The 25,030-nt window shown below is 33.6% G+C and overlaps 4 protein-coding genes and 2 pseudogenes across 7 annotated transcripts; 2 read left to right on the forward strand and 4 right to left on the reverse strand.

The window, feature by feature from the left end:
- Positions 1-1,967: 1,967 nt before the first annotated feature.
- LOC104720122 (gibberellin 20 oxidase 1-like) lies at positions 1,968-3,760 on the forward strand. Its single transcript, XM_010438084.3, has 3 exons — positions 1,968-2,714; positions 2,896-3,217; positions 3,329-3,760. Exons 1-3 carry the CDS (start codon positions 2,158-2,160, stop codon positions 3,590-3,592), a joined length of 1,143 nt encoding a protein of 380 aa, XP_010436386.2. The 5' UTR covers positions 1,968-2,157; the 3' UTR covers positions 3,593-3,760.
- Positions 3,761-7,567: 3,807 nt separating this feature from the next.
- Positions 7,568-9,348, reverse strand: LOC104717725 (transcription factor bHLH126-like). 3 transcript variants are annotated; one of them, XM_010435344.3, is made up of 4 exons: positions 8,954-9,348; positions 8,442-8,801; positions 8,228-8,348; positions 7,568-7,896 (listed from the first exon to the last, which is right to left on the reverse strand). In XM_010435344.3, exons 1-3 carry the CDS (start codon positions 9,176-9,178, stop codon positions 8,268-8,270), a joined length of 666 nt encoding a protein of 221 aa, XP_010433646.1. In that variant the 5' UTR covers positions 9,179-9,348; the 3' UTR covers positions 7,568-7,896; positions 8,228-8,267. The 3 variants fall into 3 exon arrangements, with proteins under 3 accessions (XP_010433646.1, XP_010433644.1, XP_087324506.1); XM_010435342.3 differs by having other exon boundaries at positions 8,275-8,348; positions 8,954-9,312; XM_087468380.1 differs by lacking the exon at positions 7,568-7,896 and having other exon boundaries at positions 8,019-8,348; positions 8,954-9,312.
- A 4,735-nt stretch (positions 9,349-14,083) lies between these two features.
- On the reverse strand, positions 14,084-15,219 carry LOC104717726 (transcription factor bHLH118-like; annotated as a pseudogene). The gene is made up of 3 exons (XR_015568166.1): positions 14,881-15,219; positions 14,382-14,693; positions 14,084-14,253 (listed from the first exon to the last, which is right to left on the reverse strand). The product of XR_015568166.1 is annotated as a transcription factor bHLH118-like (transcript).
- A 1,244-nt stretch (positions 15,220-16,463) lies between these two features.
- LOC104717727 (receptor-like serine/threonine-protein kinase At4g25390) lies at positions 16,464-19,027 on the reverse strand. Its single transcript, XM_010435345.3, has one exon. It carries the CDS (start codon positions 18,539-18,541, stop codon positions 16,649-16,651), a length of 1,893 nt encoding a protein of 630 aa, XP_010433647.2. The 5' UTR covers positions 18,542-19,027; the 3' UTR covers positions 16,464-16,648.
- Positions 19,028-19,567: 540 nt separating this feature from the next.
- On the forward strand, positions 19,568-20,218 carry LOC104717729 (zinc finger A20 and AN1 domain-containing stress-associated protein 10 pseudogene; annotated as a pseudogene).
- Positions 20,219-22,539: 2,321 nt separating this feature from the next.
- On the reverse strand, positions 22,540-24,992 carry LOC104720123 (ATP-dependent Clp protease ATP-binding subunit CLPT1, chloroplastic). The gene is made up of 6 exons (XM_087468994.1): positions 24,653-24,992; positions 24,514-24,549; positions 24,312-24,421; positions 23,278-23,457; positions 23,060-23,187; positions 22,540-22,977 (listed from the first exon to the last, which is right to left on the reverse strand). The coding sequence occupies exons 1-6, from the start codon at positions 24,868-24,870 to the stop codon at positions 22,933-22,935; spliced, it is 717 nt and encodes a 238-aa protein (XP_087325120.1). The 5' UTR covers positions 24,871-24,992; the 3' UTR covers positions 22,540-22,932.
- Between the last annotated feature and the right edge of the window lie 38 nt (positions 24,993-25,030).

Below are 25,030 nucleotides of genomic sequence, written 5' to 3' on the forward strand. Positions count from 1 at the left end.
ATATACGCTATCATTGTTTGATTCCACCAAATTTTAACATATGTAAAAATTGTAGTGACACAACCAGACCAAAGCCTAACAAAACTGAACTTAATTATAACTGAATCTAATTGAATGTGAATTTAACCGGAATGATTTTTATTAGAATAAGGATAATTGGTTGGAGTGTAGATTCCATTTGATTTACAGTTTTACTGCCTTACTTTTTTTTTAATCATGTTTTGGTTTTAACTAAAACAATCACTTTGGGTCTAAGAGGCTGTAGTTTTTTTTTCTCTCATACCAAAAATTATTAAAGATACAACAAATAAAATAAATATATGGACCAAAATCTACAGTACATAATTTACAAGTCTACAACCAATCAGTTAATAAGTTATACTTCCCTTTAATAAACCAAACCAACCGAACTGAATCGAACCACAATCACAACCTGAAAGTAAAACTGAAATACACACACCTAACTTAAGATATGAGTGGTCCAACCAATCCGATAGTTCAAAAGATTCAGTCTTTTTTTTTTGTTTTTTTTTTAAGAGATTCTATAACATCTTTTTTTTTTATGTATAAGTCGAGTTCTATTATAGAATTATCTAGTTTTGTACTAAAGGGGAATGAACCTTACCTCAACCTAGTTTTATAGAATTATCTCGTTGTCCAGCCAAATTATCTAAAGAATTACTTCGTTTATGTGGAATTTATATTCAAATGCAAAACATGATATATATGTGTGTGTGTGTGTGTGTGTGTTTGATTGAATAAAAAGGATTAGCAACAATTGGAACCAAGTTTTAGCAAATATATAAAACAAAGAATTCCATTACTTAACAAAATTAAGAATAGATAAAACTAAAATGTAAAACATACATTATATCTGTCATACTAAATGATTTAAAATTTTATTAATTAGGTTCAAATTAAGGGAAATTCATAGTATAGAGAGAAATATAATAAAAGAAAGAAAATAATTGGAAGAAAAGGACAAGAAAGCAAACTCGAGAGAGCAGAGGCAAAAAAACAGAACAACAACAATGTGGAACCAACACTTCCCCATATACATCCAAAGAACCTTGGGAAGCTCTTTTGTCCTGCTAACTATAAAAACAGACCCCCACCAAAAGGATCCACAGTTTTTTGTTTTAGAAAAAAAAAAATACTATAAGTAATATCTTATTTGTTGTTTTATGCTACTACAATTCCCGATGAACAGATTTAGACAATCTTGGATTTGTCTGTACCCCCGATTTTTTATCGTCTTATTTGGCTTAGCGGTAATAAGACTCAGTGGTCTGAATTTTTTTTGACCACCTAGCCACACCACGACCACTTAAGAAAGATCACTGAAATTTGTAATACGCAAATACTACGTACTCTAAATGAACTTTTCATGAAAAGTAAGAGTATTAGTATGTATTGCTGTAAAAAAACAAAAAAACAAAAAAACAAAAGTAATACTACTATATATTACTATTATGGTATTTTAACAGCCATAAAAGGGTATATCGTGTATGGAGAAAACAGAAGGGAGTACATTCAAATAATAGTATCAAACACCTTAAGACCTCGACCTATGAGTAGTAGTAGTAACCTATTCATTATTAATGGTAATTGTCCATGTCCCCCACACAACAAACAAATAAAGAAAAGATATTAATTTGTTTTTTTTTAAATAAATATTTTTTCACCATTCTGCTTTTATTTAAATTTAATAATATCTATAAGTCATAAGTAAAACAGTTATAAAGGGAAAAGCAACGATAAAATATAGAGATCTTAATTATTAATCTGCTAATTATATCTCATTAATTAAATTTAAGATAAATCCCACCACTTGTTTTTTCTTTTCTAATTTTTTTTTTAAAGTCTTTCCACCACTTGTTTAGCGATTTTAACTGCATTACAATGAATAATCTAACAATAGTTAATAGATCCATCTTATGCAATTTAGTTCAGTCACATGGCAACAAAGTACTTTATATATTACAAAACAAACAAAAAAAAAAAAAAGTGGACAAACACTATACAATAGACTTAAATGCTTGCTTATATAAAGATTGAAATGACCCTTATGGTTCCCGTATCTCCTCGCAATACTACTACTACTCACTTACTATTTCTCCATCGACAAAACAAACAAGTTTGAAGAAATCTCAGAAAATGGCCGTAAGTTGCGTAACAACATCTCTAGAGGAAGAAGACAAACCTAAACTAGGCTTTGGAAACATTCAAACGCCATTGATCTTCAACCCTTCGATGCTTAACCTCCAAGCCAATATCCCAAACCAATTCATATGGCCAGACGACGAGAAACCTTCCATCGACGCTCCTGATCTTGATGTTCCCCTCATCGATCTCCAAAACCTTCACTCATCTGCTTCTGCCTCTTCCTCTTTACAAGCTTCCACACTTATCTCTGAGGCCTGTAAGAAGCACGGGTTCTTCCTCGTGGTCAATCACGGCATCAGCGAGGAGCTTATATCAGACGCTCATGTCTGCATGAGCCGCTTCTTCGATATGCCTCTCTCCGAAAAACAGAGGGTTTTGAGAAAACCCGGCGAGAGTTGTGGCTACGCAAGCAGTTTCACGGGACGCTTCTCCACCAAGCTTCCATGGAAGGAGACCCTTTCTTTCCGGTTTTGCGACGGCGAGACAAGCCCAAAAACCGTTCAAGATTACTTCAGCGATGCGTTGGGACATGAGTTTGAGCCATTTGGGTAAAAGTTAAAACAGAGCAATAAACTAAAAAAATAGAGAAAAGAAAAAAGAAAAAAAAAACCCAAACATTTGACATATCTTTTGTCCGTTCCTCTGTTTTTTAGAAAACCAATAACCGGTTTCTTCTATACCATAACTTTAGAAGACTTGACTTATGTTATTGTTGGTTTGTGGTTGCAGGAAGGTGTACCAAGAGTATTGTGAGGCAATGAGTTCTCTGTCACTGAAGATCATGGAGCTTTTGGGGCTAAGTTTAGGAGTAAACCGAGACTATTTTAGAGAGTTTTTCGAAGAAAATGATTCGATAATGAGACTGAATTACTACCCTCCATGTCAGAAACCAGATCTTACATTAGGCACAGGACCGCATTGTGATCCAACTTCTCTTACCATCCTTCACCAAGACCATGTTGATGGCCTTCAAGTCTTTGTCGAAAATCAATGGCGCTCTATTCGTCCCAATCCCAAAGCCTTTGTGGTCAATATCGGAGATACTTTCATGGTAAGCCAACTAATGAGAAAGAAAAGAAAGAAAGAAAAAAACACATATTGGTTAGATATATTTTGCCTAAGTACCGGCATGTACTAAACCGGGCTTTTTCTTGTTTTGTAGGCTCTATCGAACGATAGATACAAGAGCTGCTTGCACCGGGCAGTGGTGAACAGCGAGAGCGAGAGGAAATCACTTGCATTCTTCTTGTGTCCCAAAAAAGACAAAGTAGTGAAGCCACCAAGAGAGCTTTTGGACAGCATCACATCAAGGAAATACCCTGACTTCACATGGGCTATGTTCCTTGAGTTCACTCAGAAACAATATAGAGCAGACATGAACACTCTCCAAGCCTTCTCAGATTGGCTCACCAACAAACCCATCTAATAAATGTAAAACAAATATCTATGTCTTGTCTTGTTAGTTACTATCTTTTTTTTTTTTTTTGGATTTCATGTATATGGTAAGATGCAATAACACCCTTAATTAGCATTTCATTTCTTAAAAAAATGATCCTGTTACTACCATAATGACTACACACCCACCATTATTTATCAAATTGAAGAGAACAGTCCATCAAGATATTATATATAGATAGATATCGGAACATTTGTTTTAGTAGACTAGTAGCATGTTTGAGGAAGCGTTAAGGAGAATTAATACAAAGACAATGAACACATGGAATTTAATAGGTTAGAAGCAGAAAAAGAAAATTGTGGTCCCTTTGTACACAAAAACATGTAATCAGCAGACAGCAGGTTTCAACCTGAGATATGGATATATACTTGCTGCAAATAAACCAACGAATTTATCCAAAATATTGGCCTCTAAATCAATGGCATCTAATGAAAACCTTCCCACGGTCTGGTTTTCCATATATTTGGTGTGAAAGAGTTTTGATAATTAGCTTTTCGGTGCAAAACTATTCATGACAATTCAACAATATGTAATATTAAATTTATAATGTTTTGAAGGACCATGCATAGATCAAAGCTGCCTAAAAGAAGATTCGTATCAAAAAAATCTAAGGAAAAATTGTCACCGGCGGCGACCCTAGGTTGGTGATCGCCGGTCACATGAGTAAAAATGAACTTGTAGCCGGCGACTGCTTATTCTTGACCGGCGATCACCCTCCCCAGTCCCCCCACCTCCTTGTCTTACACTTTGAAGTTTGTTTTATATGTTGGTCTACATTGGAGAGAATAACAGTTTTATGTTAATTAATGAGAATTTTATGTGAATTGCATGTGGAACTCGTGAAGATATGTCAGGATAAGATCAGTAAGTTTTTGCGGTTTGGTGTAGAAAATAGTGGATCTACAAGAATTGCATGTCGAACTCGTGAGGACACGTACGTTTTGATAAGATCATATTTTCACAATGCCGAGTTAAGAGTTTGGGCTAGCTAAACCCGGTAAAAGATCCATGTCCGAGTGGTCGTAGGCTAAACAGTTCAGTTTTTGGGGATTGAAATCTAGGTTCCATGGGGTAATGCGGTATGGGCTTTTAATTGACAAAGTGTCTATTTTAAAAAGTAGATGATGCATGATTCCCTTTTTTAAAAAATTTAACTCTTATGAACTTATTAACAGATTTCAGGGATTCCTAACAGTTCTTATAAAAATCTTTGACGTACAAAACTATATTTGGTTTTTTGTAAAACCATTACGTAATACAACATATTTTGGGGACGTTACTTGGTAATATACTAATGGGTAAATCATTTCACTTTAATATGATAGCCCATAAAAAAAACTCATCCGTCCGTTTTATTAAATTTGAACCTTACACCGTTACACGTATATGAGAAATTAATTTTTTTTTTCTTACTTTTGCATGGCGTCATCTGAAAATCATAAATACTTTTGCAAATTTTGGATGCTTTCTTCTCCCTGCCTCTAATTTCCGATTTACTTAAAACTTAAAATACAGTATAGTTTGTTGCGTTAGTTTTTCTCTGACATATGCTAACACTATCTCAGGCTATATATTTACATGCAATTGAAATACAAGCATGAAAAAACTTGAATATTTTTTTATTTAAAATAACGTACAACTCAACATTTACATAATTATTATATATATAGGAACTACATCACACACACAAGAAAATTTAAAAAAGACGGAATAGCAAACTAGTTAGGTATGTATGTTTCACATGTGTACTTGTCTTATATATATAGATGACGACTGCTCACCCAGAAAATATTTGACTGGGTAGGAAATCGTCCTTAAATTGATAATCTATTGACTATTGAAACACAGATAAAAATCTGATAATTCCTAAATAAAAGAAAGAAGAAAAAGCAAGCGGGATCATTCTTAAATGAAGGAAAGAAAAAAAAAATCGGATCATTCCATTTCTGAATCCCTCGGTCTCGGACATGACACCAACTGACTGAGAAGTACATGATCATGTACATGAGAATATGTTTGGCTAAAAGTCACTATCATATATATGGGACTAGATTAAACCCCACACGGACACGCACACAAATAAAATAAGTTTTGGTCAACACTTACAAAAAAGCTACAAAATATGTAAACATATTAGCTAGAGGTTATTTCATGTGCTCTGTAATTATTGTAGTTCACCATTAGATCCGGCTAATAAATCATCGATCAAATTATGGATCTAACTGAAAATGCTATTTTAATGGTTTCTTGTTGTCGGTTTTTTCAAAAATAAAATGTTTCAAAGGATTACGTAATTCACATTTAAAAACATTAGTGCAAGAAAACCATTAAAATGCCAACAAAACTCTTCAAGTCATGTAGTAATTTATATTTTGAATCGATATGAGATGGATTCAATGTCTATATATTTTCTATATTTTATATGTTTATTAGTTTGCCTAGATACTAGTTGAAATAATAAGGGCATTTAAATATTATTAAGTCCCAGAGAAATTCCTATCTTTATATTGGAACACAATCCGATTTGATGATCAGAGATTTGTTGAAGGCATCTCAAAGTTAATAATTAGTACCTTTTTTTTTAATAGCCACAAATTTAAATTAAAATAGGACTCCTAGTTGATAATTAATTTAATTACCAATGATGATATAACTAAAGATATCAAACGAATATTAGGGGGATCACAACCACTCATCATGCGTATCTCTTTATTAGTAAGTGCTAAAAACATCTACAACTACTCGCGTTAAGTTCGTGAGACTTTTTTTTAATTACTAAGAGGTTCTGGGTCTAAGTCCGTATATCTCTTCAAATCAAAGATCAGAGCATTTTATATGGTCTCTTCTCAAGCGTCATCTTTCGAACCGGTGACCTCTAGACTTTGTGAGAGAGTCTTTACCAACTGATGTATCGACGCTTTGGTAAATTTGTATTAATCAAAGTGGAACATAATTTGATCTAAAATAATGAGTTCTTAGTATTAAAATAACATTTGATTCTGTTCATATGCTCATGGCTTTATGGGTGTACGTAGGAAAATACGAGGCAAAAGAAAACAAGATTTTGGGGATATGTATAATACTGTGTCTTATCGTGAATTACAAAAGAAAATACGATTTTGCAGTTGAATAATAGATAATCTTCTAAAGTATCTTAACAAAAAAAAGAAGAATATGTTAAAGCTAATATATGAATAATAAAGTAACGTCAATAATATAATAGTAAGGTGGTTCTATGCATTGAATTAAATCAGGCTTTTAAAAGGCTTCTTTCTTAGTTTGTCCGAAAAAGCATCCTGATCATCATAATCCCCAGCTTATAATTTTGACAGGAGTTTCACATTTGCTATGTCTTGATGATGTGAGGCTTTATTATTATGGATTTACATGTGTATCTGTTACTTGCTTATATAGTCATTTGAAATTTTCAAATTGGTGATGTCATTTGTATCTATGTCTGTGTCAGGGACTTAGGTTATCAACTTACACTCAAAACATATACTGTATATCTTTATTGTGTGGTTAGTTTTACTCTATGTTAGTTTATTTTGGAAATTTTATCCACTTTCGAATTGCCCAAACGATGGGATTCCCTCGTAGTTAGTATTATTACATCATAGTATCTCTCTTTAATAACTCTGTCTGTCGTCGCAGAAATTAGAACAGTTGTGTTCCTTCTCAATTTTTTTGCAGTTATATGCAAACAATTCACATAAAATATCGAAGAGACGAAGGTGGGATTAATAGCGAACAGGTATCAGTAGCTAGGTTAAAAACAACCTTGCAGAATTTGACCACCCAAAAGATATGGTTCCACTTAGCCAACTTCTTCATACTTATCCGGTTAAGCCTTTACCATAAAACTAGGCATATTGGCCTTTATTTTGCTCTGCCCTTTCCTAGTTCCCTTCCATACTCTTAATGATTTATGGATATGCATATACGTTGGTTAAAACTTGATTTTAATTCCATACTAAATCAAAGCACAAGAGAAATTAAACATAATAACAACGGAATGAGAAAAAATTTTACAAGGGAAACAAGAAATGGCTTGCTTGTGACAAAAAATGGTCTACTGAAAACATCACACCCATGGTCTTTTACTGCGTGGCGGTGAATGATGGTGAAGTTTTGACCCACCCATTAAATCCGTTTGAAATATAACAGCATAGTAAGCACTTGAACTTGTTTAAACCAAAGCTACACCTCAACCCACAAATGAACCTACCTTCCTTGCTCTCAAGATGAAACTTCAAAAAGACTTTAGATATTTTCTGCATTTAGCATATTGTGAGATAGTTAATTAGAATAAAATGCATAAACCAAAATATACACCATATGGTCCATATCCAACATTGCATATCTTTAGTTATATACTTATATTCCACTGACGAACTAGAAACATTAGAAAATCTTTTATAAGAGAATAATAATTGGAGCAACGAACATATGATATGTACAAAGAATATTGTTTTATATCAACTAACAAGCTTCAATACTAAATCGAAAAGGGAAAAAATATTTTGGTAATGATAGTTTCTAATTAAGGAAAGTTCACACACCGTGCTACAATGAAACAAAGAGCTCGGGTAAAAGAGATCATACGATATGAAGGTCTTTAGGACTACGAATGCTAGGTTTCAGATCAGTACCCTGTTGAAACTATCAAATCCTCAACTAGCTTCTCCTGCAACCAAGCTAAGTCGACGCATCCGAAACTATTAACCTGTGTTGAGTAATGAGTATAGTGTATAGTTATACATATAAAATGAAACCCTAAATTAACTTCAATTGACATGGCATGTAGTTGTAACCACACCTCAACTTGAATAGTGTGCATGAGCCTCTCATTGACTCTTGTCGTGAGAGAGCTGACGACTTCAAGCCCTTTCTCTTGAAGTGTCTCAAGCACTCTTGAGAGGAGCAAAGCTTCGGGACCTGAGGAGTTGCTGCTCACCACCACTTCTAAGCCGCTCACGTGTGGTTGCACCATCACAGTCGCCGGATCCGATTTAGGCAAATCAGATTCAGTTCTTGCTGGATCCGGATTCGATTGATATTTCTGACCCGTTTCTTTACTTAGCTCATCTCTTCTTGCTCTGAGTTCTTTAATCCGTGTTTCCGTGTCCTTAATGAAATTCACCGCTCCGTTTACATGATCCGAAACAGCTCTTTTCCCCTACAAATAATAAAATTAAATCAAATACAAAAAGGCATGTTCACAAACCCTAGCAGCCAAATCTTGGTTTCTCGTTCGAACAACAAATACATACAAAGAAAAATAAATAAAATTTGAGCGAAAATAAGAAGTGAATAAGGATATATATGAACCTTGATGTATTGGAGAGGTAGGTGAGTGCGAAGAGCAGCGAAGAGTGTAGCCATTTCTTGTCTTCTTTGGCGTTCGATGTCGCGGTGGAGAAGCTTCTTCTGCTTCTTATTGTCATCTGTTTCATGGGGCATACCGGAGTCGCCGCTGCTGCCGCCCTTGCCGGCTGAGCTAAACGGTCTTTGTCTCTGGTACCCTTTCGGATTAGGATTCTGATAAGGATCCATAGTTTGACACTTTGAGGTTTAGCAATGTCAGATCTTCTTAGAATTTTCTGGTTCTGTCCTGTGATAATTTTATTTCTTTTGTTGAAGGATGCCTTAAAGAACCAAATGGTTCTCTATGTCTCCTTGGGTGAGAGGGAGGACCATTAATTATAATATTAAATAAATTAGGAGGACCAAATAATGCAGGTTCTGGAATTACTCTTTTTTGTTAAAAACAAAAGAAAAACAAAAATCGAAATATTTATCAGTTGTTGTTTTCTTTAATTAATATTTAATAGGATGAGTCTCGGGCTTGAGTCCCTTGGCCAAAACATTTAAATTAGATTTAAATGGTAAAGAGTTTTACCGGCCATTGGTGGTGTATGGTCTACCATCTCTGTAAAAAAGTCATTCCTTCTGAAAACAAAAATATAATAAGTAATAGTTTTCTTTTTATATTAACGGAATAATACAAAACCACTAGACTACAATTATATAGATTAACAAAAAAAACCTTATACCACTAATTTTAATACCACTAATTTTATATATTAACGGAATATACCACTAATTTTAATGTAAAAATTTATAGAAACTAGTGAAAATATATACACATTTTAAAAGAAAATATATACTAATAAAAAGTAGAAGCTATAAGCTCCTAAAAGCATCCACATAGGATTTTAAACCTTCAATTGTGATTAGACACTTCACTATTTAACATTTTTTAAAATTTCCAGAATTTTCTATATTAAGAATTATTTTAAACAACCAATCAAGATTTGACATATCATTCATTCACATTTTTTAAATTTCCAGAATTTTTTTGAAAAAGGAAAATTTTAAATTTATGAAAATAAAAGAACTATGCACAATATCCCACATCGGCTAGAAAATTTTTAGACAATGGTTCAGAACCAGTATAAATAAGATTAATATACTTCCAACAACGAATGAGCAGGAAAGCTTGATTTATCAGGCGTCCAAGTTCAAAAGTATATTCGGTTTGATCCGGTTTTTTATTTGATCAAATTAAAACTTTAAAAAGTTTGAAAAAAAAAAATTATAATATTTAAAAATTTTAAAAGTTTTAATATTATAAATATTGAAACTTTTAAAAGTTCTTAGATTTTAAAAAGTTTTTAAATATTATAATTTTTAAATTTTAAAAGTTTAAAATATTAGAAATATTGAAACTTTTTAAAAGATTCAAAATTTATATTTCGAAACCTTTTAAAAGTTTAAAATATTATAAATATTTATGTAAAACATAAATTATCTTATTTATTTACGTTTGTGCTTTTTATTTCTTATAAGCTTTAAAACATATTTTTGTGTATGATTTTATAGATAAGTTGATATTTTTCATTAATTTTTTTATTTTTTATCTTATTTTTTATTTTTACGAGAAAAGAAATGATTTTGTTCTTGGAGATTGATGGATTAACAAGTTGTGTGATAGTCTAAAAAAGGTTTTTTAGTGGAAGAAAGTGAAGAAGTTGGCGAGGATGAAGAAGAAAAAGAGTATAGCGAAGAACCGGACGGTAAAAGTAATGATGACGATTACCACGAAATTTGACAATAGAAATGACAAGAAATAATATGAAGAATAAGAAAACATTGAATAAAAACACACAAAAACATAGGTGGTAGCGATCAATTAAATATGAAAACGAGTTAAATTCATGATGATAAAATTGTTTTGTTTTTCTGGTGGTCAAAGAAATGGTTTAGGATATGTGAGGTCATCAGTTTAATTCGTCTCGCCTGGATGTCGAGTTAAGTTCATAATTTTTTTGTTATCAGATTTGATTTTATAACAAAACTGATTTTTATATTTAACAAAATTGTGTATCTGAAATTTAACTTTTTCCTTAATATTAATTTAAATTTTTTATAAGATAATATTTTATTATCATCATCAATCATATATATTTTTCATCAAAATATATCAAATATACCTACGCTTAGCGTGGGTTTAAAACCTAGTAACAATAAAAGAATAAGACATAACAATTTTATCACAACAAGGTGATAATTTTTTTTAGTCTTCTTTTTATTTCTTGTTCAAAATCTCAAACAATATTAGTATTTAATTAACTTCTTAATATATTTTACTAAATAACAACTTTTAGTGAATTTTTTTTATTATGACTCTTAAAATATATCTACTATCATTACAAACAAAAAAATTTAGTAGCTTGCAAAAACATAAAATAAATCGGTGGTTCATTAAAATTGTTTTAATACTTTCTCCAAACAGCTTTTGCCGCAACATCCAAGCAAATATTCTTTAACAAAAAGAATTAAGCAAATTTTCCTTTTATGCAAATCTCTTACCATGAAAACAACAGTTATAGAAAGTAAAAAACAAAAGTACAGTACATTTCTGAATGTCAAACCGACAAATACACATAGAAAAAGTGAGCAAAACGCAAACTGTTGCTATATTAAAAAAAAAAAAACGTCACAATGCAGATTTTCTCTATTATGTATAAGTTCTCATACGACTGGCCGGAGGAGGAGGAACTGGAGAATATTAAACTATATATTAGACATATGTGGACGTAAAAAGCCCCAACCGTGTCCTAAGACTGGGATACATGAAAACCAAATCATCAAATCACAGCCGTTGATGATGTTGTGATATGGTCGGATGTGGGCTCCGTACTTTTTATTAGAGCACCTGCTCACACTGCAACTAGTCTTTTTCACATGTTTTTATTAAAAACGTCCCATATCCATTTGCGTATCATAGATATACTGTTCTTATTTAAGAAGATACACTAATTCAATATAATAATATGCAATCCGACGATGACATCCTTCCACAGTTTCCATTATTTGTTTTAATATAAGCCTTTTGGTAAAGGTTATCCTTTCAAGGCAAAACAAATCCTTCTTCTCTGTCACGAATCCTCTGTTACCTTTAAATATCTCTCTCTATACGTGTATATTGAGAGAGTCCACTATATTTTTATTTATTTGGATTTTTTAGTTTACTAATCTTTTTGGATGTTTGACCCAATTCGTTGTTTAGAGATGCGTGTGTACTTTTTCTAAATTGTCCGGGTACACGACTCTCTTCTCTTGCATGCTCTAGCATTATTACTGTTAAGGTTAAAAATGCAATATTTATGTTTTTGAGAATACAGTTCGAACATTTTTAAAACTAGTGCAGGTGGTCAAATTGGTAATGTGATCTGCGACGTGGATTCATTTCCCCTAGCTCCCAAAAAAGTATAAGATGCAAGCAGTCTTAATCTTATAAAATTTAAAAATTACAAGCACGTTGTTAATTATGTATGACCCAAAACCGTCAAATCGATGGTTGTCAGAAATTAAGGATTACGCAAAGTTAAAGTATTCGGAATCATACACAAATGGATTGTAGGAATATTGAGTACACTGTAAAGTGTAAACTAGAGACCATCTCTTTAGACTTTTTTTTATATTGGACGGTTGCAAACACAAGCCGCAATTTGTACAGTAACAATCCAATTATTTCTTTTTATTTTTCTCGTTGGTTTGTAAGTTTTTTCGGATGAAATAAAATATGGTGTTTGAAGTTAAAGTACCTTAATGATGTGGTGTAAATACAACTATATATCCCTCTTTTAAATGATTGTATGCTTTTAAATAGTTACTTCGTAATGGATTGTTGTTGTTGGGAAGAAAAAAATATTACAATATTTCTAGACATTATATCGACAGAGGATCATAATTTTTTTTAAATGACACAATTTAAAAAATAGAAATATACCATATAGCTTTGATAAATTCTAAATTATATAAATGTTTGGAAAAAAACCCGTGTGGGTTCAGAAAAATAATATAGAAATATATATATAAAGAATAACTCCAAACTTCGGCTATCTGAACCACGAGGTGGTAAGCTAGTGGTTGTAGTCTTGGTGTAAGAGTCGTCATGTTGGTCTAGACCAGAGATCGATTCTTCTCAAGCGCAGAATTACTCAGCTTTATCCATTCGACCATATGGGTATGAGCTCATTGCTTTCGGCCCATTTGCATACCTGGAAAACTCTATCCGTGGGATATCCTTCCCCATAAAGATTAGTTTCGGACCCCTTAACATATCTTTACTTTCTGAGTTAACAAAAGAAAACTTCGATCAAGCTATACATATATGCAATAATTGATTTCTAATATATTACAAAACTATCTATATAATTCAGTAGACAATTGTGAGTGAGTTTTCAAAAGAAAACAGAAACACCAAAACAGTTTTCACTTCGCCATGTGTAACATAATAGCTAGACCCTACTTAGCTAATTCCGACCAAACCTCAAAGGCTGAACAAAGTTGATCACTCATTTTAGCTGAAATTGTTTACCAAAGTCTAAAAGAAAAGTCAACAGTTCTAGATTTAATATATATATATATAACGACATATAATATTAATATGATCAGTTCCCTATTATTATTATTATTATTATTATTATTATTATTATTATTATTATTATTATTATTATTTTCTTTCTATGTTTTGAATAGACTCTCTGCATATAAATAATTTGGGTAAACAATTATAAACTCGATCAGTTCACACTCCCGTTTACTAGCGCAACTTTCCGGGGGAAAGGAATTTCATCTTTTACCGGAACACCAAACTTTTGATTGTTTGAACCCTAATTATATATATGCATTTTTTTTTTTTTTTTGGAAGGCTTATATTTATTTTGAATTTTGGTTCGAAATACTATTGTCATTTAGTTGTAATGCTACGTACTCAAAGCAGCAGTAATAACATATTTCCAATAAGACTTATCCTGTTTAAAGTTATAACATAATTCTATGCATACTTATCAAAGTCCACGATTAATCTCTTATATCTTAATTCGACAGCGTACCTTTTCCTGTACGTAAGATAAGAATGTTCTCTTATAGACTAATCATAGTATACTATAGGGTGAATATTTTCTTACTCTCAAATTCTTTAAAAGTAGAGAAATACATAGGACAAGTAATACTAAGAAACCATCTATATTTACATGGTTTTTTTTACTGCAAGACCGTTTACTTCATTAGGGTAAGTGCAACCTTAAGGTCTGCTAAGTCGATTAAAGCCAGATCGTACGTTGACCTGCAAACATTAATGCAAAATAACTTCACATATTAAGCTCAATATAAATTTATATTCTTACATTTACTAATTAGCTAGTGTATGTTTCTGTTGCTGCAAAGTTACTTAGCTCGAGATATTGTACCTCAGACTGTAAAGCGTGAATGAGTCTATCATCTACATTGGAGGAGATACAGCCAAGAACGCAGAGACCGCGTTCACGAAGCACTTGGCGTTTGGAGAACGCTAAACACGATTTCTAGGCCTACCAAACACGGACGAATCACGACATTTCGAAATCACATTCCAGCCTTGTTCATTACAACTCCCAAAGCTTCGTCCAGACAGTAACATGAGGTCATCTCGTTTTGAACTCATGTCCTTGACATTCCTCTGCAAATACTTTATGTAATTCACTGCTCCGTTCACTTGATCTGACGTCGAACGCTTTCCCTACAGAACCAAATCAAGAAAACGAGAAACACAGGTTAATTTTAGGATATTGGAGTGTTAAAGCTCTAGTGAATCTTTTTTGACAAAGAACAGCTCCAACGAAGCCACAAAGTATGTTTTCAGATACTAATTTTGTAGATCTGTAGAGTGAAGAATCAAAAGCAAGAATAAAATTAGGTTTTTTGACCTGGATGAACTCAAGAGGGAGAAGAGAGCGGAGAGATGCGTAAAGAGAAGCCATTTCTAGTCTCCTTTGTTTCTCAATTTCTTTGTGTACTATCTTCTTCATGTTTTGATCACTACTAACTATCAGCTTTTTACTAGGTCTTCTTCTCTTCTCCGGAAGATCGTTCATTGAATACCTCTACTTGTCTTTATTTTAGTTATTATTTACAAAGATGTTTCTCGTAATGATAATGATACATTATGATGATGATGATGATGATGATGATGATGTGAGACAAGAGAATCTATCTTGTGCTCTGGGATCAGGTCTAGTCAGGGATTTGTTATAAAGTTGAATAATAGCGAAATCGGAACAAAGATAGTAAAAGGGTTTTGGTTTATAATATTTAAATAAGGGGGAAAATACGTTAGTTGGTAGACGTATCAGATAAAGATGTAAAGATAGTTTTGAAAGGGGTAAGCAATGACGTCTTTCTGCTTCATTATTTACTTCTTTTCTCTTTAATCGATGCCTATAGGTTCCCTTCAACATTCCATTTCTTACTATACTTTAATTTCTTATAATATAGTACAACTATACATATCAATTGTACGATCTGCTATCAATTATTATCTGACATAGGTAACCAATACCATATAGTATTTATTTATAAATCTAGTATAGGCCGCTGAGGCCATATGCTGGACCGTGTTCCCAAAAGTATTTGAAGAGATCACTTTAAATTATGGAGTGACATAATATAAAGTAGTAGCTATTTGATAAGAATTTATTAACTAGCTATTTGTTTTTTTGGCGATGCTAAAACAAAATGATATTGTTCATTAATTGTTTCTAGTATTTCTCAACTGTAATTGCAAATGAATGAAAAAAAAAAAGTGAAATAAAACCCAAAACATACATTACTATTATGTCTATCAGTCTATGATTGATATAACGCCGTTACATTTTTATCTTAGTTGAAGTTGTTACTTTTTTCTTCTAATGTACTGATGCATAGTAAAATTACTATTTTTAGTTTTGTTTTCTAAACAATAACAATAAGAAAATTATCCAGAATATTAATTTTCTTTTGGGACAACTGGACAAGTTAGGGAAGACTTCTTAATCCTAAAAGGATTATAAATATCCTACTACGAGTAGTATAATCAATATATGTATGCAAGTTTTTTTTAATTGAGTTTCAACTTCCAAATGAATCTGATACATGTAAAAAGCATATATATCTTAGTATTCATGAGCCAAGCTGTCCCAAATTTTGGATTCACCCAATCAAATTAAAATAAATAGGAATATAGAAGAAAATATCAAGAAATCTTGATGGTTTAAAAAACAATAAAAATGAAGATGGCTCAGTATGGGCCATGTACATGGATATATCAAACACAAACAGTCGGCTCCTCACGTGACCCAATTTGGTATAGACTCTTTAGTACTCTTGGGCCCATAGAAATTGTGTAAACGGTAATCCTTGGTGACCTTTAATGATTTTGTTGATAACGTTTTGGAGCTGGAAGAAGTATTTATTACTAGCCTTTTCAGCTCTGATAATCCTATCCCGGAGAAAGCCCATTTGAAGAAGTAAATGACGTTAACAAAATTAGATAACTATGAATCAATCAATGTCAATGAGCATGATGAAGAAAAAAAACAGACTACTTAACTTGGCAGAAGTTGGAAAGTATTGTTAACTTAAAATCAAAGTTCCTAAAACTAACCGTGTACACTCATCAACACATTTAAACAGTCACCAAAGTGATTCCTAAGTTAATCAACGGTGCTGCTTCCTCGTCGTTTTCAAAGGTGGCGATGGTGAGAACTCAGTAGGCAACTCCGGCAAACTTACTTCTCCTTTAAGCATCCCCACAACCTCTTTCATCGACGGTCGTGAAACCGGAAATCTTTGCAGACAAAGCAAGGCAACTTTTATGCACAACACTGCTTGTTCTTGATCCAAATTTTGCAACTTTTGGTCCACAAGATCAACAAGTTTCCCTCTTCTCGCCAGCTTCCTCGCCCAAGACATGAGGTTTGCCCGTTGGATCTCACTAGCGGATCCGGTCATCTCCAACGGACGCCTCCCGGAAATCAGAACCAACAACAGAACACCATAGCTATAAACATCACATTTCTCAGACACGTTGTTATCTAAGTTACAGTACTCAGGCGCTGCATAACACACGGTTCCTCTCATGCTCGGCGTGCTACTAACTCCGCAGCTCTTTGCCATCTCACCGCTCACCGAGTCATGGCTATTTCCTCGTCCTCTCGACCACCTTTCACCACTTAACCCATCTAACCACCAATCTATGCTACTACCACTACCACGCCTCCATTGACTCACACTACTACTCCCATCATCACTACAAAATTCAGATTCCAACGTATTCTTCTTCTTCTTCTTCTTCTTAGAGAGTTCTCTACGATACTCATCTTTCCACCACTCTCTAACCATCCTCCGCTTCTTCTTTGTCTTCTTCTTCTTCTCATCCTCTTCCTCCAGTGAAAGCCACCAATCAAGTCTCTTGCTAGTCTTCTTCTCAAGTTTCTTACTTGACGCCTCAATCCAATCCATACTGCTAGGTCTCTCCTTCTTAACCTCAGAACCAATCCATTGCATCACATACTCTTTCACTTTCCCTCTTTCAACATTACCCTCCTGCTTCCACCACCACTCTTTGCTCTCAACCTCTTTACCTTTCTTTATCACAACACTACCACCACCATCCTCATCTGTTTTCTCCCCCATTTCAGGAGAAACAGTCGTCTCAGGCGAACCACTCACCGACCCTGGAACCTTAGCAACAACACTTTCCGGCGACTGATCAACCAACCCAAAGTTAAAATCTTCAAAACCAGTCACAGTAGTTACAACACTCTCCACTTCTTCAACCATAGACCCATCACCATCACGCTCCGGCGCTACACTGATCTCAACCTGCTCTGGTTTCAACCTAGCCAAACCAAAATCAGCGATCTTGGCGGAGAAGAGATGATCTAACAAAACATTGCTAGGCTTAATATCACCATGAATAACAGGTGGTTCAAGGCTATGAAGATGCTCAATCCCTTCCGCAATGTTAACAGCAACCAGAAACCTCAGATTCCAATCCATAAGCTCAGGGCATCTCCGGTGAAGCAGAGCGTCCTGGAGATTACCATTGGCCATGAGCTTGTACACAAGAAGCAAACGTCGTCGTTTTCGATCGTGTGAGAAGCCCAGGACAGGGACAACGTGAGGCGAGTCAAGCTTGGAGGCGAAGAACAACTCGTTCTGAAACTCGCCTTCTCCTTGGAGAGATCCTGAATCCATTACCTTGACGGCTACATTCTCGCCGCCGGAGATAGTTCCTCGGAAAACAACGCCGAATCCGCCTTGACCTAGCTTATTCGCCGGCGAGAAAGAGCCGGTTGCGCGACGGAGAGCCGAATAGGAAAACTCACGTGGCGGCGGTTTCCGAGTGGAAGAGGAAACGTTTTCCGCCGGCGGAGGTGATGATGATGAACGTTTCCGGCTGAACTTGCAGAAACAGACGGAGAGAGCTATGAAGATAGAGAAACCGGCGCCGGCTCCGGATAATATTCGAGTTGTCTTATCCTGCGATGTGGATAGAGCCGCCGGAGCTGGAGCCGGAGTCGGCGCCAAGAATGAACGTGACGGCATAGGGATTTAAAGTAAACCAAAGCTGAACCATAAAACAGAGCAGAGGACAAAACTGATAAAAATCGTTGCTTTTGTTGTTGTGAATTTCTCACTTTTCAGACTAAATCGGAAAAAGCTCAGAAAGGTTTGAGCTTTTTTAGCGAATATGGAAATTTTCTAAATCTAATTTGATGATTTAATTATTATTAAATTCATTACATCATGTGTTTACGTGTAAATTTTGATTGGTTAATAAAAACCGAATATTAAACCGGATGCTGCTAATCCAAAGTTCCAAACATAAACAAAAATCCAAAACCTGTTATTCTTTTTCTATATAAAACAAGAAACATAGAAAGAATAAATGAAACAACATTTTATTACTTTTTCATTTCTTTACAATGTTTTAAAGAAACTCAAAATTTTCAAATTCAGACGAAGGGAGCCATAGATGAAAACATAACCCGGATAGAGAAACCGAACCGGGTTTAGTCACACGTGAAAGATTGATTTAAATGCTAGACTGTTGTTTGCGTGGCTTTATTGTTAGACATTAAATAGTTTAATTAGTAACGTGTATGTATGTGGTGTATTGACGCGTTCATATGTGTGTGTGTGTGTGTGTATTCACGTGCGGTAGAGTGGGGAAGGCCGTGGATGTAATCAAAGATCACCATGTGGAATTGTCTAATCTAATCAGGTATTACTTTGTTTTTTACTTAATTACTTAACACCATTAGTGAAAACGGCACGCAACGTATATTATTGTATTTGATAAAACGGACCGACTTCTTCTTCTTAGAAAGAAACTACCACGAAGCTGCTGCTGTCTAGATTACATTCAGATTCAGTGGTCAACATTTGTCTTTATTGGAATTTTATGACTAACTTATTTGAAGATAAAACACGTCTTTGGAATTTCCTTATTATGAAATATCACCAAAACGTTTTCTAATGTAACTTATCCCTTTTTATAAAAGGAAAGGGATATAAATCACGAATTTAAAACAAGAAAACGTTAGTACAAAAAGGAAACTTAATTGCACTAGACAATTCCAGAATAATGTAGAAACAATAACCTTCATCTATATATAAAAATTTAAGATAACACACACACACAAACCAAATCTCTGAATCGTCTCTCATAATAAACAACTAGCTAGCGGCAAGACGTTGAAGAAGAAGAAGGAAGAGTTTTAAAAAGATGATGACTGCGAACGAAACAGAAGCATTGTTATGCGCCGGAGGCTGTGGATACTACGGCAACCGAGAGAAAAACAATCTATGCTCTCTCTGTTACAAACAGAGTGTTCTCGAACAGTCGGCCGCCGCGCCTTTAAGATTCGAACTAGAGACTCCTCCTACGAGTAGTCCCGTCGCTGCAGAAGAACCGGTCGGAAAACGAAGGTGTGGTATATGTAAGAGGAAGGTCGGAGTGTTGGGATTCAAGTGCAGATGCGGACACATGTTTTGCGGGTCACATCGGTATCCGGAGGAGCATTCTTGTCCCTTTGATTACAAACAATCTGGACGGGTCGCCTTAGCCACACAGTTGCCTTTGAGCACAGCTGACAAGTTGCAAAGGTTTTAGTGTTATTTTCTACAGAGTTAAAAAAAAGTCGTGGATCTTTTGATTCATTGGCTATGATTTTGATGTTGTTTTAATTCTTTTTTACGAATAATAGTTTTAGCTAAAAAGACGCAGAGAGATCCAAACACGAGGAAGCCAATTTTAAAAATTTAAAAGGTCAAATAAAAATTTAGGGCATAGACTAAAACTATGATAGGACGTTGCATGGTCTTCCGATCGATAAGGCCATCATTTATAGGGAGAACACCCTTGGTGTCACCTTGGTGTTACACTCTAAGCAAAAAAAAATTAGAAAAATAATGAATAGTGGGCTTAGAACTATTTTTTTGATCTTAAATAAGAACTCATTTAAGTCCAGTTCTTATTCGACGTGGCTTCACGTGATTGGGCGAGATTTTTTGGAAAAAAAAAAGAAAATATTTCATTTATATAAGTATGCAATTTAAATAAGTATGCAATTTAAATGTTAATTTATAAGTTTTTATAATTGTAATATGTTTAAAATATTATATTAATTTATAAGTATATAATTGCTTTTATATAAGTATGCAATTTAAATATTAATTTATAAGTTTTTATAATTGTAATATGTTTAAGAATATTATATTAATTTATAAGTATACAATTGCTTTTATATAAATATGCAATTTAAATATTAATTTATAAGTTTTTATAATTGTAATATGTTTAAGAATATTATATTATTAAATCTTATGATCTTAAACATTTTCTCCCAATAACTAATTTCTTAACAAAAGATCTAAACTAGTGATATTACATTATTTTCATAATATTTTTACTTTAAAAACACCTAAAACTGTTCTCCTATGATGATGCTCTAAAAGCAATAATAATACTATTTGAAATACAAAAATCGAAGAGATAACACGCGTGGCAGCTAAAACAGTTTTTAGTTAACAGGAAAACTTCAGCCTAAGATAACAGAGTGTCAATAATCATACATAAACTTCGCTGATTGATATAAAACTCATCAGCTAGTGACCTTTTTTCTTGAAGCTCAAATCTGCATCTTCATTAATCTGCTATAATGGATGAGAAACAAGGATCGAAAAAAATATTAAAGAGTGTGTTGTATATGCACACCAGTTTTTTCTTCTCATCAATGCCCCTGGCCATTGCAGTTAGAGGAGGATACTTGAGCTTGAGCTTCCTGGCCTTCAACTAAATTGACCAATGAGAATGCCTTCGGTCCCTCCTGTCCTGGATACTTGAGCTTCCTAGCCTCCAATTCTCCCCATTGTAAGTGATAGCTCTCCCCGACCATCAAAATTAACCTCTTGACCAATTTAAAATGCGCTCCATGTATATCATGACCTTTTGAGCTTAGACGAATAAGGTTATCTGTTTGTTTCTTCTTCACGGAATAAGGTTGAGTTCAGAAGAATGATGAGAGGAATAACAATGACTGCTATAGAAACCACTTAATTCCATTTGATGTTATATTTAAATTATTATATAATACATTTACTTAATAATAATACTTGTAATTTTCTCTCCATATGATGTGATTTAAAATTTTTAAACTGACATATATTACTCAATCGATAAATTAAAAAAATGTGTATACAACGTCCCACATTGCTTGGAAATATAAGGCAATGGTTCAGAGTCATACTTTAATTCAAATTTATAAATTTTTATTTTGTTTACTCTAGTTCTTTATCTTAAAAAAAATTAGACTTTAAAAAAATTAAAATATCATTAACTATGTGCTATACAGGTAAAACATAATTTCATTATTTGGTTAACTATTAATATTAGAATAATAGACATCTATATATACATTTTTGGAAACATTTAACAAATAAATTTTGAAATTCATACCTATTTACAAGCATGCCATTGACATTAATTATTTAATTTGTTTTTCATTTAAGTAATTAATAGTAAGTTTTGATTTTGCAAAACAAGATTTATCATCCTAATAAAATTTCCAAAACAATAGGAATCACTCCCTTTAACATTAAGTATTAATTTATAATTAATTTTATTAATATTTAATTTCTAATTTGACAAAAAAATATGAATTGATTCTATAAACACACAATATTTAATTGTATGTTATAGTTCCTATAATATAAAACAATAAACCTCAAACAAAATACTTTCTACACTAACTAATATATATTTGTATTTGTAAGGTTGTACATTTTAAAAAATACAAATTAAATATCAGTTATTAATATAGTTAATCTACTAAACAAATAGCATTTTATTTTTTATTAAAAAATAGCTTCGCGGTCTACCGCGGGTGAATATCTAGTATCTTATTAAGTTGATTAAATTAATATTATGTAATAATTTATTGTCTTGTGGTATACCGCATGTTAAATCCCAAAATTAACAATCAAAGACAATTATACAATCTTAATTATACAATCTTAAATACTAGACAGAACAAAAGAAATTAATAAACAAATACAACTTATAATTTAATTTCAGTTCAGCTCAAGAAAAAACAGAATGCACAGCATAAATAGAAAGACAACAAGGAGTCAATCATCACTCGACAGATGTGGAATTCTGCATGTTGATCCCTTTTAGTAACATAAACCCATCCGAGAATCAAAGCACTATTCCAGAGTTTGTATATTGTGATAATACAAAAAAAGCTAAATGAAACTAACCACAAACAAGTATTGAAAGTTGATGCTAAAGAAGGCCTGCAAAATGTCTTAGCTCGATAAAAGTGATTCCTTCTAGAGAGTGGTCTTTTGCCGAGTCTTTAATCAAAGAGTTGCTTTTGCTACTCCATATACAGTTACAGAATATTTGCTGATTGATATAATAAACCTCATCACTATTGACCTTGTTTCTTGAAGCTCAAATCGACATCTTCATTCATCTGCAGCCAACAAAACACTCGAACAGTTGTGACTTTGAGAAAGCTTTTCTATCCTGTTGGATTCAAGGGTTTTGAAACTTACCGATTTCTCAACTTCTTTGGCTTTATCTTCGTTGAACCCGAGCTTCTCCAAAATCTGGCGGGCTGCTGAATCCTTTTGAGACCAAATCCCCAGAAGCAAGTATGCCGTGGTTAATTCACCATCCACAGCTACGAACAAACAGTTTCAGTTAGATATACAATATAATGGATGGGAAACAACGAGGATCAGACAAATATTAAGGTGTTGTTTATGCACACCAGATTTATTCTTCTCATCAATGGCCCAGGCAATGGCCTTTTGAGCTGGCTCAGTTAGAGGAGGATGCTCTGGGCTGAAAAAGTACATGTCTGATTTACCTAGCAGGCTTATTGTCTCATCTCGCACCTTAAAAAGTGTGACTCCATTCCCCCTCAGGAACTTAGCAACTGTGCTAGTGCCTGAAATGAAAAAAAAAGACTATAACAAGGTTAATAAACGTCAGTACATCACATAATGTGAAAAACATCACCATAACTGCCTTTTGAATAACAGAACTAAGAGCTGTGGAAATGTAAAGGTCTATTTCTGATGATTCTACCCAATTCAATTCCCCTTGCTTGTTTTTCAACAAGAAACAGCATAAGCATTCCACGACTGAACATAATGTTTCAGTTTTTTTTTTGTGGTTAAGTAACAAAAAGATAGTAGCAAAAATCTCATCCCACATGGATTTGTTTTATAGGAACAAACAGAGCCTAAACTTAATAGCTATGCTCAGAATCAGTCAAGCGGGTGGTGAACTGAAGCACAAAGTGAGACAGAGAAATCTTCACAACGTGAACTGAAGCACAAGCTACAAAGTGAGACAGAGAAATCTTTACCAGCATTATCTTATACAGTTCTCTCAAAACAAAAATGTAAGACTTTCAGTTTCTTGTTTTCACTTTCGACTATTAAATTCCCAAATTCTCCTCTAACAAGCAATATAAGTCATTCCACAACTGAATAAAGAGTATTACGTTGTTAATGAATAAGAATCAGAAGAAGAGATGCAAAAACGTTTCCCATAGGAACAACCAATCATTGGAAACCCTCGCTTAAACATATGTTAGATTAAGTAAGCTAAGATGAGCTGAAGCACACACTTAGGCTGAAGCAATATTCCTCAAAACTAAATGCAAACTTTGAAAAATGACAAAGCATAAATATCTAAGGCAACATAATGAAATCAAAACCAAGAAACCAGAATCTAAACTAGACGACGCCGTAAACCACAAAACTGAAGCAAATACAAGTCTCAGGAATCACAAACCTTCGACTAAGATACCCATGAGAATGGCTTCAGTACCAGTGCTTGGATACTTGAGCTTCCTAGCCTCCAATTCCCCCATTGCAAGTGATTTTATAGCTCTCGCTGACCATCTAAAAACGAAACGGATAAATCTCTCATCAAAACAATTCAAACCTAGAAGAAGCTTTAAAAATTACAAAATTGGGATTCGTATGAGACTCACCTTGGGATCTTATCCGAAGAACCATTCTCTGGTTGCCTGTAAAAAAAAAAAAAAATCAACATTACAACCCTAAGCTTCCAATTTCAGTGGTGTAAAGAAAAAACAAAAAACCCAGAAAATATCAAATCAATAAACTCACGCAGTTGGGACGTTTAAGACTGTGCTGGCAGAGGTCAAGCACCTGTGCTTGGAGACGAAGCTGTGGCGCGACGGTTGTGTCACCAAAAGCTTCTTACCTAACAGAGAAGAAGTAAGCGGAATCCGAGAAGAAGAGGAGAAAGATCCAATTTGTCTGGAAACAAGGATCCGAGGATTAGAGAGCGTCAAAGGGATAAACGATAGCGTGTACGACGCCATTTTCACTCTGAAGATGAATCAAAGCTTTGGTCCTCCACCTCTCTTGGTGTGAGAGTGGTAGAGAGATAGACGACTATTGCAGACCAAAACTGTTTTTGCAAATCAATCCCTCAATTTTACATAACTTATAACATTTCAACTGGTATGACTATAATAACCT

This window comes from Camelina sativa, chromosome 10 (genome assembly GCF_030686135.1).
Source record: "Camelina sativa cultivar CO46 ecotype springtype chromosome 10, ASM3068613v1".
In the NCBI taxonomy this organism is placed as follows: domain Eukaryota; kingdom Viridiplantae; phylum Streptophyta; class Magnoliopsida; order Brassicales; family Brassicaceae; genus Camelina; species Camelina sativa.